The sequence below is a fragment of the Anguilla anguilla genome, chromosome 6 (genome assembly GCF_013347855.1).
Source record: "Anguilla anguilla isolate fAngAng1 chromosome 6, fAngAng1.pri, whole genome shotgun sequence".
Taxonomy (NCBI): Eukaryota; Metazoa; Chordata; class Actinopteri; order Anguilliformes; family Anguillidae; genus Anguilla; species Anguilla anguilla.
Window position 1 is genome coordinate 35512515 of NC_049206.1, and position 19990 is coordinate 35532504.

Genomic DNA, 19990 nt, shown 5'->3' on the forward strand with positions numbered 1-19990 from the left:
ACTCTTAATACATGCAAGTTGGCCAAATGATAATGTGGGGGATATCACATAAGGACACATAATTCACTTATATTTTCCTGGTGTTAGTCACAGGGTTGGGCTGACACTTGGGACTGGGCTCCTTTAAGAGAGGGGCGGGGATGTTGAGCGGTCGCTCGAGAGTGACGTGTTTGTCTGTATTTATCAGGAAGTAAATAGTAAAGAGACCCTCTGGTGTACTGCATCTAACAAACCGTCTTGCAGTCCTTTGTTCCGCGCTCCTCTACAATAACTAATTGTATTGTTGTATATTTTCAGTATTTTCTCCTTTCTTACTCACCCCCATGACACCTGCTCATTCTGCCCTGTCACCATCTTCCTGTACACTCTCTCCCTCTCTTTGCCCTTCATCCACCAGAACAAACATGTCAGGGAGTCAGAAAACTAGTACCTATGACTCATAAGGTGGCCAACATGAGTCTTCTCATGAGGGCCTGACTATTATACCATTGTATTCTGCTCCACAGTATTAGTTTGAATGTTACCATCCTCCTGTTGTCCCTATCTCTCCCTCAATTAGAGACAGATTTATTTCAGCTTTAATTCACTATATCAGAATTCCAGTGGGTAAAAAGTTGACTGGCAAGGTGAGTGCCACCATAAAGAGAGAGAGAGACGAGTTCTTAGGATGCACTTCTTTTTATTGAAGCCGAACACACGGTTTTTCGGTTTACGTGGGTTTTTTAAAAACACAACCTCTGTAGTGCCGCCCGTCCTCCATCACCAACCCGTCTGTCTCGGAGAATGCCTTTCTAAGCACCCAGGCTCACTGTCAAGGTAATCAGCACACCGTTAAACAACTAAACATTTAAAGAGCGGTGCTGATTAGCTATCTCTAACAGCTGTGGCGCAGAGTTCGAGAGCTGCCCCGTCCACTCTCTCTCTGCAGCCAACACACAAACCACGCCCCCCCCTACTACATACCCCCACCGCCCAACCTAGGCTGGGGAGTCATCCGGCTGATGACCAACCCCCCCCCCCCCCCTTCAGGGCGAGAAAGGTACAGCCCAATCTAGCAAATAAAAGTGCTAGCGGGCAGTCCTTTTTTCTTGTGTCTGTTTACAGGCCACCTGGGCCTTATTCTGATTTCTTAAGGGAATTTGCTGAGTTTTTTATCACACCTTGCGATTTCATCAGATAAGGTCATAATTGTTGGTGATTTCAACATACATGTGGATAAAAACGGTGACCCCCTAGGAACAGCTTTTGCCTCTATTACTGATTCCATTGGTTTTGTACAGAATGTTTGTGAGCCTACTCACTACCGTGGCCATACCTTAGACTTAGTTCTGTCCCATGATATTAGTGTGGTAAATCTTACCATCGCACCTCATAACCCTATACTATCAGATCATTTCCTCATTACGTTTAATATTAAGACATCCAATCCTCCTGTATCAGAGCCTAGACATTACTACAGCCGATCAGTAAACCCTGAGGTTATTCCAAAGTTTATAAATATGCTTCCGGAGACATTCCTCTCCACTGAAGAAAAGGCTGATGAAGCTGCACTGGACCAACTGACTAACCAGATAACCCTTACCCTCAGGAACACTCTTGATGTTGTTGCCCCCCTTAAAAGAAGAAACCCTAGTCGGAAAAACGACACTCCATGGTACAGCGATACCACCCGGGCCCTGAAGCAGTCTACTAGAAAATCAGAGCGAAAATGGCAGTCAACAAAGCTAGAAGTATTTCATCTTGCATGGAAAAACAGCTTTCTTCAGTATAAGCAAGCTCTTGCTTCTGCTAGATCTGCCTTTTTCTCAAAACTAATTGCACAAAACACATAACCCAAAATTTCTATTTAGTACTGTGGATAAATTAACTAAAAAACAATCATCAGAGTTTTCAACTTGTCCCTCCAATCTTAGCAGCAATGACTTACTAAAAAATTAGTCTCAAGTGGAACTTAAGTGTAAGAATTGATGACTTTTACTCCTACACTCACATTTAAGAATAAAAGTGATTTATCAAATTTCTCTTGACTTAAGAATACTCTTAACCTGTCAGGTATTTAAGAGACCTCTGGGGCTCTCTTAATTTGGCTAGGAGTAGGCAAGATGGCAGAGTTGCGAAGACGCGCACGCACCTTCCAAGACAGGAAGAATGTTTTACAAATGTTTGATGATGCACAGTTAATCAAACGTTATCGCTTAGATCATCAGGGAATCATCTTTGTCACCGATCTTGTGCGGGATGTAATATCACTATCAACTTTGAGAAGTAGCGTAATTACGGCAGAGATGCAAGTCATTTTAACGCTGCGCTTCCTAGCCATGGGAAAAATTCAGTTATGCAATGCTGATGATTTGGGACCATCACAATCCACCATCAGCAGGGTAGTGGCAAAAACTGTGTCAGCCCTTGCAGGTTTATAGAATTTCCAACCTCTCCTCGGTTAATCCGCCAGAAGCAAGCTGCATAGATGCGTCTAGCGGGCTTCCCGGGGGTGGTTGGAGTAATTGATGGCACCCACATTCGAATAATTGCTCAAAGCGTAGATGAAGAGACTTTTGTAAACAGGAAGAGGTACCACAGCATCAACACCCAGGTAGTCTTTGACGCAGATTGCAACATTTTAGATGTTGTTTCCAAGTGGCCAGGATCTACCCATGATGCACGCATCCTGAATAAAAGTGGAATGCAACAGCTGTTTGACAGGAACATTGTTCCACCCGGGTGCCATCTCCTTGGACATAAAGGCTACCCACAACGACGCTGGCTTCTCACACCATTCCCAAGACCACAACCAGGGGCCCAACAAAATTACAACAGGTACAAATTAACTAAGCCTATGAATTATAATAATGAATCATCTCACCATTATAGTTCTTTTTGACGGTCATCTAAAAGTAATTGGACCTTTCAGGGCTCACCGATGCACCCGAAGTGTTGTGGAGAGGGGCATCGACCAATGGAAACGCCGGTTCCATGTCCTTCACGGGGAAATCCGCCAAACACCACAAAAGGCTAGCAATATTATAATGGCATGTGCAAAATGCGCAACATTCGTCTCCCCCCTGATGAGGGAGATCATAATGATGATGATTACTGTAACTCATCCCTCTACATTTCACGTTATTGTTCTGTACCGCCCTCCAGGTCCACTCGGCTCATTTCTGGACGAGCTGGACACTCTCCTGAGCTCTCTCCCTGAGGATGGCACTCCTGCTATTCTACTGGGAGACTTCAACCTCCCACCAGAAACCTCCCAACTGTCCAGGGTTGCCTCACTCCTCCAGTCTTTCGCCCTATCCCTGTCCTCCTCCCCCCCCACACACAAGGCTGGTAACCAACTAGACCTTGTATTCACCAGAGGCTGCTCCATTCCCCAACTTGCAGTGACTCCCCTCCATGTCTCGGACCACTTCTTTCTTTCTTTCTCCCTCTCTTATTCACTCCCCCTCAATTCATCCAATAGCTCACCCACAGTAACTTTCAGGAGAAATCTCCCTACTCTGTCACAATCCTCCCTCGTCTCCACTGCTCTGTCTACACTTCCCCCTCCTGCGTCTTTCTCTAACCTGCCAGTTGACCTTGCCACCTCCACCCTCAACTCCTGCCTCTCTCAGTCCCTCGACTCACTTTGTCCTCTTGTCTCCAAACCAGCACGCTCCTCACCACCCTGCCCATGGCTGACCGAGTCACTAAGCTCCAGCAGAACATCACTGCGGGCTGCAGAGAGAAAGTGGAGAAAATCCCGATCCTCTGATGATCTGACCGCATACCATACCCTGCTGGCGACTTCCAGTGAGCCCCCCAACCCCCCAGGACAACCCCACAGCCACACTGACCTCCTTTGAAATGCTGGAGGACTCCGATGTATTACAACTCATCACCTCTCATCGCGCAACCACCTGTCCACTTGACCCCATCCCATCTAAAGTTCTCCAATCTATCTCCAGCGAGCTCCTTCCCTATCTGTCTTCCATTGTTAATTCCTCTCTCTCCTCTGGTCATGTTCCCTCTGTTTTTAAGACAGCTCGTGTTACCCCACTACTCAAAAAACCCACCTTAGACCCCTCCGATGTAACAAATTATCGACCCGTATCCCTTCTACCCTTTCTGTCCAAAACCCTCGAACGAGCAGTTCTTAAACAATTAACCTCTTTTCTCCATCAGAACAACCTGCTAGACCCTCACCAGTCTGGCTTCCGATCCGGGCACTCAACAGAGACTGCACTACTAGCTGTGACGGAGGCACTTGCCACTGCAAGAGCCTCACGCCTCTCCTCTGCCCTGATCCTTCTTGACCTGTCTGCAGCTTTTGACACGGTCAACCATAAAATACTCCTCTCCACCTTGGCTGGGATGGGAATTACCGGGACTGCCCTGTCTTGGTTCTCTTCCTATCTTGCAGATAGGACCTACCAGGTCACCTGGAAGGGGTCTGCCTCTGCCTCTCATCCACTTGTCACGGGAGTGCCGCAGGGATCTGTACTGGGTCCTCTGCTGTTCTCCTTATACACCAGATCTCTTGGTTCAGTCATTAATTCACATGGTTTTTCCTATCATTGTTATGCAGATGACACACAACTCTTCTTTTCTTTCCCCCCCTCGGCCACACAGATCAATGATAAGATCTCTTCCTGCCTGGCTGACATCTCCACTTGGATGGCCAGCCACCATCTGAAGCTCAACCTCAACAAAACTGAGCTGCTCTTCTTCCCGTACAAGACCTCCTTGCTTCGTGAACTCTCAATCACGGTTGATGGCACCACAGTGACTGCCTCTCACTCTGCAAAGAGCCTGGGGGTGGTCCTGGATGACCAGCTAGACCTCAAGGAGCACATCAAGGCAACATCACGGTCCTGCAGATTCCTCCAAGACAACATCAGGAGGATTCGACCATACCTGACGACGCACTCCACCCAGCTGCTCGTCCAGGCTACGGTGACCTCTCGCCTTGATTACTGCAACTCTCTCCTTGCAAACCTGCCAGCTTGTGCCATACAGCCACTACAGATGATTCAGAATGCCGCTGCCCGACTCATCTACAACCTCCCCAAATTCTCCCACGTCACTCCTCTGCTGCGATCATTTCACTGGCTACCGGTCGCTGCCAGGATCCGATTCAAAGCCCTGACCCTTGCCTACACTGCCGCCAACAGGACAGCCCCCATCTACTTGCAGGACATGACTCAATTCTATGTGCCTGCTCGACCACTCCGCTCTGCAGCAGCAGGGCGTCTTGCAACCCCTCCCACCCGCCCAAAGGGATCACAGAGCTTCTCCACCCTAGCTCCCCAGTGGTGGAACGAACTCCCCGTCCCTCTCCGAACCTCCCCCTCACTATCCATCTTCCGCCGTGGCCTGAAGACTCATCTCTTCAGACTATACCTAGAATAACCACCACCACGCTGTGTATATATATATTAAAAAAAAAAAAAAAAAAAAAAAAACCCTTTTTCCTGTCACTTGTTACATGTTGCCCCATCCCTGCACTTCTTGGTAAATTGTATTTGTCCTAATACTCTAGCTTATTCTTCTGCCTAGTTTGGCTTTGCAGATGTTGACCAGGATAGTGTTCTTTGTTCTCGGCTAGAAATAGCTTTACAAAATAAGTAATTGTACCTTACTGAACCCGTGTTCAGCAGTTGTCTACGATTATGAAAATGTAATGATGATGACAACCACCCTCCTAACATCCCATTTGCCTCTGATGCCATTGTGTTTAGACAGAACTTTGCCAACCTTCCTTTTGGGTAATAAATACATTTTTATTTTGCTCCCGTTGCACTCCTGCCCCCAATCTATTGATTATAAGTGCTGAGTGGATTTTTTTAAAAAGACAGCAATAAGCAAGGTTTCATCTTTTTTATTTTTAGTTCATAATAATGCTCCTTCATCCTTAAAACTATTATGCTCATCCGCAACTCTTCTCTCCGCAGTGCATCCATGTCCTCCACCTCGTCCGGGTTGAGCCGTGGAGTGGCAGTGGCCAGTGGGGGCTCAGGGAGCCGGGGCTCTGGGCCTGCTGCTGGAGAGGGAATGCCAGATGGTCCTGGAAGCTCCACAGGCAGCTCATGAGGGGACGAGATGGTGTTTTCATCTACATTACTGAAAAACAGAATTCATTTTGTTAATTTAGTTTATTCTTGTGTATATGCATTTGTATCAATAAAATAAGTATTGAGTATTGAGCTACAGTTCTTTTATAATAGCATGCCAACCTTACTACGGCCTGCAGTTTGAGTAGTGCAGCATCCTGACAGTCACCCACTCCACTGATTGTGGCATTGTTTTCTCCAAGGATGTGGAGAACTACTTCTGCCACTGCGCTTAAAGGTTTAGGCGCAGGACCTCCACCTGAATAAAAAATATAACTACATTAATGTTCATCAGCAATATGTAACAAACGTGTTTCATAAATAAGTAAATAATTAAATAGATGCATAAATAACGTAGACTACGAACCAGTGCCAGATGTTGCCTTCTTGACAGTGGAGATTTCCTGATGCGCTTTGGATAAAACATTGTACCATTTCTTTTCGCATTCCTGTGGACTCCGAATGGTGGAGGAGAAGCTCGCATTAATGCTGTCTGCGATCTGCTTCCAAACTTCTTTTTTGTGTCGACTTGTAAGTGTGGGGCTAAATTTTCCCTTAATTATTTCCTTCTTTGCCTCCACCTCCTCTACCAACATCACCGTTTCTTCCACAGTCCAATTCTGCTCTCTTTTCACATCCATTTGACTAACATTAGACAACAACGGAGCTTTCATAATGAGGGTGTGTTTAACTTTATTGAAAACTTCTGTTGACCCATCAATAGAACACATTTCCCAAAAGCTGATTGGTTCTTCTCTCTTAGCAATTTTGGCAATTGATGACATCATCTTAATCCTTTTATTTGCAGCACCTGTGATTGTCGCAAAAACACACTTAAGCGTTACTCTTGAGAATGTCTCAAGACTTATCTATGAAATAGTGTAAGCTGCTTGATAACTATGTTTTACCGACCACTTTAAGCAAAGAATGATTTCACTCCAAAGTAAGCTCTTATGAGATTCTTAAGTGTAATTATTAAGATGTTTGATACATACAGCCCCAGATTTCCAAACTGTCTCCATCATGCACTATTCCTGTTCATGTTAATAAACAGCCCTGCGCCTGGTTACAACAGGAAGATTTACAGACAGCGGTACTAAACTGTTTTACGCCCATTAGCATGGTTGAGTTATCCGAATTAGTTATGTCCTCAAAATCGACGACCTGTCTACTCGATCCTATTCGTTCAAATGGGGTTAAAGAACTATTTCCGGTACTAGGCCAGCACATACTAAAAATCATTTACACATCCCTAGTCACAAGATACGCACCTGAGTCACTAAAAATGGCAGTTAAGCCATTATTGAAGAAACCAAACCTAGAACCTGATAAAATGAATTAGTGAATTATAGACCGATTTCAAACCTTCCATTTCTATCAAAATTATTGGAGAAAACTGTTGCTAAGCAACTAAGTGCATACCTTAGCTCTAACAGTATCCTTGAAGTATTCCAATCAGGGTTTAGACCCCACCACAGCACAGAAACCGCACTTATCAAGGTTACAAATGATTTACTACTGTCAGCCGACCATAACTCTGTGTCGGTTCTTGTACTCCTGAACCTGAGTGCAGCTTTTTACACAATTGATCATGGAATTCTACTGGACAGACTCCAGGCCTGTGTTGGACTTCATGGACAGGCACTCGCATGGTTTGGATCATACCTTTGTGACAGGAAACAGTTTGTCAAATTAAAAGAAGAAGAGTCCAGCTCCTCAATTATTGAAATACGGTATTCCACAAAGATCAGTACTAGGACCAGTACTCTTCTCGCTATATATGCTACCACTTATATTATCCGGGCACATGGCATAAAGTTCCACTGTTATGTGGACGATACTCATATTTATATTTCAATGAAACCTGGGGAAGCACTGCCGCTTTCACGGTTAGAGGCCTGTATTTGTAGATATCAAGGCTTGTGTCAGGGTACGGGGTTTAAGACCCAGGCGCAGAGTAAGGAAGACAAACTCAAAAGGGAAAATTAACAAAGACTTTACTAACAAAAGGGCAAACACAAATGGGGAACAGAAAAGGCCACGATGGGCAAAAACTCAAACTCCAAAAATATCTAATAAAACAGAAAACAAGAGGAACTCAAAAACACGGGCAGGGCAGAACACAGGCAGGCAGAGTACAAGGGCAGTACATATGGTCAGAAACAAACACAAGTCGGAAACAAACACAAGGAACCAGCACCCGAGTCAAGGAGACAAAGAACTTAAATAGACAGGGGGTAACAAGACACAGGTGAACTCAAAAAACAATCAAACCAGAAAAGGAGGGGATAACAAGACACAGGTGGGAACAATGATAGAATAACGAGACAATAATGTAAAACAATAAAATTAACAGGGGAAAGAGCAGAACACAAAACAGAAGTGCCGCCATCTGGCGGCCCAACAAGGAAAAACAGAAACAGTAAAACAGAACCATGACAGCTAGGATGCTTTCAAATTTTCTGCTCCTAAATTCAGATAAGACTGAAATGTTGGTTTACAACTGCTGTAAAATACGCTATACAAATAAAATTTGATGATGATGATGAACCACCTTGAAATTAAAGGGCTGTAGAGCCAGATACCAACGGGTGATTTGCACGTTGGCATCCTTCATGCGGTGCAGCCACTGGAGGGGAGCGTGGTCCGAACAGAGGGTGAATGGGTGACCCAGCAGGTAATAGCGGAGGGAACCGACCGCCCACCGGATGGCAAGGCACTCCTTTTCAATTGTGCTGTACCTCGCCTCCCGATGTGATAATTTTTGTCTGATGTACAGCACCGGGCGATCGACTCCATCCACCTGCTGGGTCAAAACGGCCCCCAGCCCTCCGTCCGAGGCTTCGGTCTGCAGGGTAAAAGAAAGAGGGAAATTAGGGGTGAACAAGAGTGGCTCACCACAGAGGGCTTCCTTTACCCTCTCAAACGCTCGCTGGCATGGCTCCGTCCATTGGACCGGATCTGAGGCACCTTTTCGAATTAAATCAGTCAAGGGGCTGGTCAGCTGCGAAAACGCCGGAATAAACCATCTATAGTAGCCGGCCAACCCCAAGAACCTCCTCACCTCTTTTTTTGTCTTCGGTCGTGGACAGGTCGCAATCGCTGCGGTTTTATCCACTAGAGGCCGCACCTGTCCACTTCACAAGTGGTACCCCAGATACCGTACCTCCACTCGGCCAATTGCACACTTCTTTGGGTTAGCCGTGAGCCCCGCCTGCCTCAAGGACTCGAGCACCGCCCACCTGCTGCACATGCTGCGCCCAGCTGCTACTGTGGATGATGACGTCATCCAAATAGGCAGCAGCATACGCAGCATGCGGATGCAGCACCCGATCCATCAGGCGCTGGAAGGTGGCCGGGGCCCCGAATAACCCAAACGGAAGTGTCCGGAATTGGTACAAACCGTCTGGAGCGGAGAAAGCCAATTTCTCTTTGGACTTTGCAGACATGGGAATCTGCTAATAGCCCTTGGTCAAATCCAGTGTCAAGAAAAAGCGAGCCGTGCCCAGCCGATCCAGGAGTTCGTCGACCCTAGGCATAGGATAGGCATCAAAACGTGACACAGTATTCACTGTTCTATAGTCCACACAGAACCAAATAGAGCCATCTGGCTTACCTACCAGCACGATGGGGCTACACCAGGCACTGTGGGACTCCTCAATTACGCCCAACTCCAGCATTGCCTTTATTTCTGCCTGCACCAATTTCTTTTTGTGCTCCGGCAGTCGATGGGGACGGGAACGCACCGTCACTCCCGGGGGGGTTTCGATATGGTGGTGTATGAGGTTAGTGCACCCTGTTAGGGGAGAAAACACATCCGCAAACCACTTTTGCAACAGGGCAAGGTCTGCTCTCTGGCTCGGCGAGAGGTGGTTATCTGAAAGGGGTGTGGTCTGATTGGCTGAATTTGGTACTTCCAGCCCCAGCTTGTCCCTCTCCTGATCCACCGTCACCAGAGAGACAGCCACCACCTCTTTCCACGCTTTTAATAGATTGAGGTGATAAATCTGTTTTGCTCCACCTCTTAGTCAACCTCCCCAACTCGTCGTGTAACCACAAAGGGCCCTTGCCACTTGGCGAGCAATTTTGTACTGGAGGTTGGAAGTAATACCAGGACTTTATCTCCGGTGAGAATTGTCGTAGTTTCGTCCCTTTATTATAGTGCCTCTGCTGATGCTCCAGAGCCTCGAGCAAATTCTCCCATGACAACCGACCCAGTGTATGGAGTTTTGCTCGCAGGTCCATAACGTATTGTACCTCACTTTTACTGGGGCTTGGACCATCCTCCCAGCTTTCTTTAACAAGGTCCAATATTCCCAGAGGCTTTCTACTGAATAATAACTCAAAGGGAGAAAATCCCATGGAGGCCTAGGGAACCTCCCGCACTGCAAATAATAGAGGGACTAACCATTTATCCCAATTTCGGCTATCGTCGTGAACAAACTTCCAAATCATGGACTTCAAAGTTCTATTAATAGGCTCAACGAGCCCATCCGTTTGGGGATGGTACACGCTGGATATAATAGACCAGATATAGCTCGTTTAGTGTGCGTGACATAAACCTGTGCCCTGGTCAGTTAGAATCTCTTTCGGGATTCCGACGCGGGAGATAATCTGAAACAGAGCCTGTGCAACACTTTTAGCTAAAATATTGCGCAATGGCACTGCTTTGGGATACCAGGTCGCATAATCCATCAAGACCAATACGAAACAGTATCCCTGGGTGCTCCGTTCAAATGGCCCGATGAGGTCCATAGCGACTCTATCAAAGGGGACCTCTATTAAGGGTAGGGGGCGCAACGGCGCTTTTGGGGTGGCTGGGGCATTCACTAATTGACATTCAGGACAGGACGCACACCACCGACGTCCGTCCGCCCAAATGCCCTGCCAATAAAAACGAGCCATTATACGGTGTAGTGTCTTATCATACCCTACGTGTCCCGCCATGGGGTTGTAATGAGCCGCCTGGAAAACCATTTCCCGACGGCTTTTTGGTACCAACAACTGGGTCGTTTCTTCACCGGTCTGAGCGTGACGACACACTCGATACAACCTGTCCCTAATAATAGAAAAACAAGGGTGAGAGAGTACTGCGTCGGGGCGCACCTGCTGACCATCAATGCGCATCACTTAGTCATAGGTAAAGCGTAAGGTGTCGTCCCGAGACTGCTCGAGTGGGAAATCCTCCGCGGGGTGGAACACAGGGACCCGGGGAGTCTCAACCTGAGACTCGCCTGGGTCCACCCCCCCTCGGCCGTGTCGGATGGCCCTGCGTCACCACCGTCAACAGCACAGATGTCACACATCCCTATCGGTCATGATCACACCCCAAACAAGTTCCCAGAAATCTTTCAAAATGCCGCCCAATCAGTGCCCATAATTAGGGGGTGCGAGAGCCGGGAGCTAACCGCAGCCTTCAGAATATGCGTTTTTCCCGAATTTCCACGGGTACTACAGGCTACTCGTAGCCCCTGAGTCCAACAGCGCCCAGTGTTCACTCCCTTGCACCCTTACCGGCATGCAGTACGCTCCCTCCGGATCGGGAACGGAAGTGGGCGGCCCGACCACCTGGACCAGCTGCCCCACTTCCATGATAGGACAGTTGCGGCGCAGATGACCCAGCTGCACAGCCAACACCCCGGTCCAAGCGCCTGAGGAGCCCTCTGCGAGGCGGAGCCCCCCGCCACTGAGCCTGGGTCTGGAGAGGGAAAATAAGCAGAGGGGAAATTAGGTCGAGGGAGGGGAGGGGGCGGGGCATGGGGAAGAGGAGAAGGGCCAGCACGAGGAGGAGGTCTTCTCCGGGGAGCCAGTTCCGGCCGCTCTTGCTGCTGGGAGCCAGGGTAGAGTGCCAGGTGGTCCTCTGCCAGAGTGACCGCCCCATCTAAATTAGTCGGTCGATGGCACCGAACCCAGTTCGCCATCCCTTCCTGCAGCCCCTCCACGAACCACTCCAAGACCACCTGCTCGACGACCAGATTTCAGGCTGTAACCAACGCCGGGCCATGTCCGTCAAGCATTGACCGTAGGCGAAGGGTCGGTCTCCCGTCCTCAGGTTTGCCTCCCGGAACCGGCGCCGCTTATCCTCCGGGCTGCAGCCCAGCCGGTCCAGAACCACCCTCTTGACCGAGTTATAATTGGTCCGGGCGCCGGGCGGCAGCCCATGCGCCGCCTGTTGAGCTTCGCCAGTTAAGAGGGGCAGGAGATGTACCACCCACTCCTCCAAGGGCCACTGGCACACCTCCGCTGCCACTTCAAAACTTTCAATGAACGTCTACGACATCATCCTCGGTGGTCATTTTCGGTAGTTGGATCCGGAGTTGGGGACGGGACTGGTGGTCCCGGGAGCTGACTTCGCCGGCGACGGCCAGCTGTCGCACCGCCTGCTTCTGGAGGTAGGCTTGTGCACGAAGCACCTCCATTTGCTCAGTGTGCACCGCCGCCTGCCTTTCCTGCATCTGCGCCATCCCCTCCAGCATCCGCGCCAGCATCCGTGGTTCAGGTTGGGATCCATCCCAGACCTTCCACTTTGCGTGGCTGGTGTGCTGAAACCTTTTCTGCTCTCTTCTCTCGATACCAGACTTCTCCCCGTACAGGCCACCACTGTGGCAAGGTGAGTGCCACCACTCGCGTATAAAGAGAGAGAGTGACGAGTTCTTAGGATGCACTTCTTTTTATTGAAGCTGAACACACAGCATTTCAGTTTATATGGGTTTTTTAAAAACACAACCTCTGTAGTGCCGCACGTCCTCCGTCACCAACCACCCCGTCTGTCTCGGAGAACGCCTTTTTAAGCAATCAGGCTCACTGTCAAGGTAATCAGCACATCGTTAAACACTTAAACATTTAAACAGCGGTACTGATTAGCAATCTCTAACAGCTGTGGCGCAGAGTCCGAGAGCCGCCCCACCCACTGTCTCTCTGCAGCCAATACACAAACCACGCCCCCCCTACCACATTGACATACACCAAGTTGACTGTCTCTTTAAACAGTCTGGAAGATTCCAGAAATTGATGTAATTACTTTTTAGAAGCTTCTGATTGCCAACTGTCATAATTAGGAGTTAATTGGGAGTTAATGGCACCTGTGGCTATATTTATGGGCCTACCATTAAAGCCACTGCCTTTTTGCCCTTGGTACCATGGGAAAATCCAAGCAACTCAGCCAAGACCTCAGAAAAAAAATTGTGGACCAAACAATTGTATGCAAATATAAAAAATCTTGGGACCACACAGACACTGCATCGTTCAGGAAGGAGGCACAAATTAACTCCCAGGGCTGAACGAACTCGGGTCCGAAAGGTTCAGCTGAACCCCAAGAAAACAACAAAGGAACTGGTGAAGGAGTTGGAGGCATCAGGTACCAAAGTATCTATATCCACCATTAAGAGAATTCTATATCGCCATGGCCTGAAAGGCTGTCACGCAAGGAAGAAGCCCCTACTCCAAGACCGCCATAAAAAAGGCAGAATGAAGTCTGCAGGTGATCACCAGGATAAAGACCTAGCCTTTGGAGGAGTGTTCTCTGGTCAGATGAAGCAAAAATTGAATTGTTTGGCCATAATGTTTAGCACTATGTATGGAGGAGAAAGGGTGAGGCTTTTAATCTGAAGGACACCAGCCCAACTGAGAAGCATGGGGGTGACATCATAATGTTGTGGGGTTGTTTTGCTGGAAAAGGGACTGGTGCACTTCAGAAAATAGATGGCATCATGAGGAAGGAGGATTATCTAGAAATACTGAAGCAACACCTCAAGACATCAGCTAGAAAGTTAAAGGAGTACCATGGTGGTTGAACGTGACACTTCCCAGTTGTCTTCAGGCAACAACAAAACAAATGTGCATAATTTTTTTATTCTTCAGTCATTTCAATGTACTTTAAAACGTATTTTTCTAAGCCTAAATTTCCCACGATAAAAATTCACCCGAACCGTCTGGGCGTGGTAATGAGAACTGTCAGTTAGCTATGATTGACAGACCGTGCCCCGTTACCATAGCTACCCCCATGATATGCGCTCTCTTTGGGAGACTGAATTTTCACAAGCTAGCTAGCTTAGTAGGGCTAGTATATCAAGTATCAGTAGATAGCTAAGGTAAGGACGTTGACTTATATCTAATGATAATTTTTGATATCTACCTAGCCAAGTTAAGATAAAAGCACAACTATAACGTCCTCATAAAAGCAAACTAGCAAGCTAACGTTATCGATAACATTGCCTTATGAAAGCAAACCTCCTAGCTAGCTAACTTTAGCCAGCTAGCTAAATGAATATAACCAGAAATAATCTAAAGGCACTCTAATTTAAGTGAACCTAACGTTAGTCAAATATTTGCATTGTCTGAACAGCAGGACGGTGTGTCCTGTCAGATTTCTTTACGGGGCGTGGAAATGGGAGTGGTTATTGTATTAATGACGTAGCAAAATGACAACTTTCTCAACCGGTTGAAAATAGGACAATGAATTTAAAACACATATTTCTCCAAGAATACAGAACGGACATATTTAATACTTTGCTCATTGTGTTTCTTCAATGCCTCTTGTGCAAATAGCACATAAAACCGAGAAAGTGTGAAAATCACCATGGTACTCCTTTAAAACTTGGTCGCAACTTCCAGCAGGACAATGAGCCTAAAGCGTACCTCTAAAGTTGTAACAAAATGGCTTAAAGACAACAAGGTGAAAGTATTGGAGTGGCCATCACAAAGCCCTGACCTGAATCCCATAGAAAATGTGTGGACTGAACTGAAAAATCATGTCCGAGCAAGGAGGCCCACAAACCTTATTGAGTTACACCAGTTCTGTCAGGAGGAATGGGAAAAAATTCTGGCAGTATAATGAGAAGCTTGCGGAAGGCTACCCCAAGCGTTTGATTCAAGTTAAGCAATTAAAAGGCAATGCCAACAAATACTAACAAAGTGTATGTAAACTTTTGACCCACTGAAAATATGATATAGTACATAAAAGCTGAAATAAATCTGTCTCTAGGATTTTGAAATGACCTCTTATGGAAATAAAGTAGATAGCATACATTTCCTATGTTAAGTCAATTAGGGTAACATGAAATGTGTGGAGTTGAGTTTGAGAAAAATTGAGAAAAATGTCTTTAGCCTAGGTGTATGTACACTTTTGGCCTCAACTGTACAGCTTGTTTAAATTGTATGAGTTAAGACTTATACAATATTTTCCGGATATCGCATTATTGTTACTAATGGGCCTATTTCACTTCAGTGTTGAAAAAATGTTAGATAGATTTCGTCTAGACATTAGCTAGTATTCTCTTTGAAGAAGGAACATATTTGTGTTGATGGGGCAATTTTTATACTGTGAAATTAGAAGAGCAGATGCGCTGTATTTCTTTGAAATAAAAGTCAGAATTACAAGGAATAAACTTGCGATTGGAAGAGAAAAAGTCACAATTGTGAGAAAATAAGTCAGAATTAAGCAAAAACTTTGCTTTCTGTGGTGGAAACGGGCTTTCATACTAAACGGCAACATACACCAAAGTTCTGTGAAACTTATGACCTAATGTATTATGACTTTCATTTAACTACTCCAGAATGCTGGGGCATAGCTGGTCAATTAGCCCACAAGATAAAGAGAAACATGTCAAATAGCAAAAGTAACAGGTCCAATTCTGCTCTTGTTACGCGTTCATTTATAAGTCAGTGGCTAGCAAGCAGCTCCAATGAAGTTCCAGACTCGTAAAAGGAAATTACAGTTACTTTAAGGCTAATTTCTTGTAAAACTGTGCAGAAATAACAGAAATAAAGTTTGTTGCAAACTTGTGGTTTGTTTCATTTTTTGCATGCATACGCTTACAATAATAGGCCTATATCGGAATTAGTATATTATTAACTTAAACTAGTATTAGCAGTGGTTGGGAGATTATAGGAACGATAAATCTTTTCAGGATTTCCCACAGAAATAATCTCAATGACCACATACTCTCAGCCAGGGCTTGTTCACTTGTACTAGCCACTTTGGCTGTGACCTTTCAGCAGAATTTGAAAAAAAAATTATTGTAGTTTACAAAAGACATCTGAAATAGTCAAGTCTTTTAAACCATTATACCAATGTACTAGTTGGCAGAAACCCTGATAATTTAATAGCGATTCAGCTGACACAATTAGCTGCATCTGTTCAACACGATACTCCTGTCATTCCTGCTCGCTTAGATAATCCTGATGTTTTTAAATGCAGAAATGGTCTGGGTCTGTCTGTTACGTTTAAATATTAGAAGCCTGCAACAGAAACTTGATCATGTCAATATTTTAATTTCCCAGGCTGATCCCGACATTCTTGTCCTCTCAGAAACTTGGCTTAAGAAAAGCATAGCCGACTCAGATGTGGCCATAAACGATAGTTTTGAATGTGACTATGACTTATAATCACTAATTCAACCTGATTGGATTGCATAGACCTCCCTCTGTTCCCGCAGACTTCGTAATTAAATTGACAGATTTACTCTCTCCCCATGTCAATTCAGAAACAATAATCCTGGGTGACTTTAATCTGGACTGGCATTCAGACATCTCTAACTATTTTAAGGAAATCTGTTGCAATCTTAATCTTACCCAGTTGACTTCAGAGCCGACTCAACCTAATCTGAAGAATCCTTCCAAATCTACATGAATTGACCTCATTTTAACAAACAGGCCAGATAAAATTATAGCAAATGGGGTTTTCGACCTCGGGGCTAGCGGTCATTGCCCCATTGCCTGTATCAGAGTTGCGAAGTTGAAAAAGTCTAAATCACGAGTTTAAGACATTTTAATGAACAAGCCTTTCTGCACGATCTCTATTATACATACCTTACATTCTAGCTATCCCCGATGTTGATTAGACTTCTTTGTAAATATTTTTAACTCTCTGGCTGATAAACATGCTCCCTTTAAAAAATTTAGAATTAAAGACAGAAACTCCTGGTTTTCACACAAACTATCATCTTTGTTTCACTCAAGAAATAAAGCATGGGCCCTCGCTAGATGCTCAGGTGACCCATCCCATTGGCTTGCTTTTAGACAGCTACGAAATAAATGTACTTCCTCAATAAGGAGAGCCAAATCCCAATTTTACTTTAATACATTCTCCAGCTCTTATGGTAATCCAGCAAAGTTCTTGAAAATTGTAAATTCCACTAAAAATAAAAATTTTATCATGCTGCCTTTTCATGTCAGCGAAGGCCAATATAAATTAACTGATCAAAAAGTAATAAGCATAGCCTTTAATAAACATTTTGCCACAGCAGGCCATATATTTGGCAATTTATGCATGGAAGAGAACGCTCAGAGGCCTTCCTCTTTCGTTGTTGGAAAATCGTTGTGTTTAATCTAGGGGTTTCTCCTCATTTTACCTTTTCTCCTTACACTTTTAAAGAAGTAGCTAATGCTCTTTTAACTATGGATATCAAGAAATCAACCGGAGGGGATAATTTAGATCCCTTCTTCATTAAACTTTCTGCACCTTTTATCACAGAGTATATTGCCCATATTTTTCATCTTTCCATTGCCTCTAATAAAATCCCCAAAGTCTGGAAAACAGCTCATGTAGTACCGCTGCATAAAGGTGGGGACAAAAGCGACCTCAACAATTACTGCCCTATCTCGAAACTGTCTTGTCTGGCTAAAATCCTAGAATCCCTTGTAAATAACCAATTAAAGTCATTTCTTCTTAGCTATGATGTGCTGAGCCCTCTCCAATCCGGATTCAGGGCTAAGCATAGCGCTATCATCAATGACATTGCATCTGCCCTTGATGATAAACAACGTTGTGCAGCTCTTTTTGTTGACCTGTTTAAGGCCTTTGATACAGCAGATCATTCTTTGCTAGTACATAGATTATCACTTATCGGCCTAGACCCTGCTGCCTGAGTGGTTTCAGAACTACCTCTCAGACAGATACCAATGTACAAAGGTGGGTGATATACAGTCTATGTTTTTACGCACCACAAAGGGTGTCCCCCAAGATTCAATACTAGCTCCAATCTTATTCTCCATTTATATTAATGACATCGCCAAGTCTTTAAAAGACTGCAAGGTTCACCTTTATGCAGATGATACTATTATTTATTGTTGTTCACACTCCTTAAAATTGGCTGTCAATAATCTACAACTTGCATTCAATGCTCTGCAAAATGTACTTGTAAACCTTAAACTTGTATTAAATGCCAATAAGACTAAATATATGCTTTTATCCAGAGCCAGGAAAATTGACTTTGACAACCTCCGGATTCACTCTCTAAATGGTACTCTTATGGAGAGAGTCCCCCACTATAAATATTTTGGTATCTGGGTTGATGAAAAACTCACTTTTAAAGTGCACATTGACAACCTAGTTAAAAATTTAAGAATGAAAATTGGCTACCTATTTAGAAACAAAGCCTGCTTTCCCATATTCACCAGAAAGAGGATAGTTGAGTCAATTTTTCTTTCTTCCCTCGATTATGGTGATATAATTTACAGACACACTGCTGCCACCACCCTTAAGCCTCTAGATGCTGTTTACCATACGGCACTAGGATTTATTACTGGTGACAATGTGACGGCGGGCAAGCTATCCCTGCCCGTGACCAGACACTTAACGTCTACTATCAAATAAGGAGATTGAGACAACTGGAGGGGAGCCAACACAGACAGACCCACCACACAGAACGGGAATATAATCAAGCACGCAGTTTATTACAAATGTTTAACCCTCAAGCGACCAACATATTTCACATACACTAATGACCAACTGGGGTCAGATAGGACCCCAATTTAAAACTAATGAAAAAGAAGTCCCAATCAATTCAAAAAAAGATTTTTTTTTAAATTAAAATGTCATTAAACATGTAAAATACATTTCATTTTCATAAAAAACAAAAGTATATCTATATTATTATAATTACAGCACATTTAGTAATGATAAATGGAAATATCCATATTTCAATCATATTTTGCCTGGGGAAAAAAAATCCAAATTAGTATTAAAATGCTAATTTACCATCACATTGATACAATACAAACAAGATCTAACATGCCAATTATGGAAGCCCTTTTACCCCTGTATTCTACAGACAGTCAACGCACACAGTCTGAACCAAGCAATGCATAGTGCATGCTGGCTTTTGACAGGATGAGCATACATCTGATGCCTTCTGGTCAGTGTTGCAGTCGCATAAGCAACACCTTTTCCGCTGGGTGGGATTTGCTGCAGAAGGTGGCATCCCCCCACAGCAGTGGAACTTGGCCTTACTCCCGTACTTATTGGAGCATTGCAGCTCGGATCGAGGTTTGGAGCGTTTGGCCTTTGGGGATCTCTATGTCTGCACCTGAACTGTCTGTTGTCAGGCGCGGGTGCGGGAATGGACCCAAACGCAGAGTGAAAAACCAAAAAGTCCAAAATGGGGAAATCAAAAGACTTTAATAAACTAAAACACGGAACAAAGAGCCTCGCAGGGCGAAATTTACAGACAACAAAAACCTCAAGAATTCACAAGAAAACAAAAATACAAAATCCAAAAACGAGGGAAAACAGGGCAGGTAGGGCACAGGCAGGCAAACAGGTAAACGGGAAACAGGCAGGAACAAACAGGTCACTGAAACAGACAGGCAGGCAGGTAGCAAACCAAAGCAAAAGATTCCAGCGCCTGGAGTCGGGGAGAAGGAGACTTAAATAGAAAGACACAGACGAGACACAGGAGGGCACGATGAACAATCAAGCCACAGAGAGGGAGGGGAACACGAGACAAAACACAACTAATAATTGAATAATGAGAACCAATAAAACAATTAACAGAACACAAAACCAAGGTACCGCCATCTGGCGGCCCAACAGAGAAACAACACAGGGGGAAGACACAGAACCCTGACAGTTGTCTGCTCAAAAATCACACAAACAAGTCCCCCTCCCCCATCTTTGG

The 19990-nt window shown here is 45.1% G+C and overlaps 1 protein-coding gene across 1 annotated transcript; it reads right to left on the bottom strand.

The window, feature by feature from the left end:
- Positions 1–5825: 5825 nt before the first annotated feature.
- LOC118230174 (myb/SANT-like DNA-binding domain-containing protein 4) lies at positions 5826–9541 on the bottom strand. Its single transcript, XM_035422991.1, has 5 exons — positions 9335–9541; positions 8682–8940; positions 6460–6903; positions 6216–6351; positions 5826–6102 (listed from the first exon to the last, which is right to left on the bottom strand). Exons 1-5 carry the CDS (start codon positions 9539–9541, stop codon positions 5826–5828), a joined length of 1323 nt encoding a protein of 440 aa, XP_035278882.1.
- Positions 9542–19990: the final 10449 nt, after the last annotated feature.

Excerpts from the sequence above, each read along its gene's own strand:
- LOC118230174 (XM_035422991.1), bottom strand. The coding sequence starts at position 9,541 with ATGTCTGCAAAGTCCAAAGAGAAATTGGCTTTCTCCGCTCCAGACGGT. Across the intron at positions 8,941-9,334 it reads GGGCGCAGCATGTGCAGCAG|ACCGAAGCCTCGGACGGAGG; the intron begins GTGGGCGGTGCT and ends TTTACCCTGCAG. Across the intron at positions 6,103-6,215 it reads AAACTGCAGGCCGTAGTAAG|TAATGTAGATGAAAACACCA; the intron begins GTTGGCATGCTA and ends TCTGTTTTTCAG.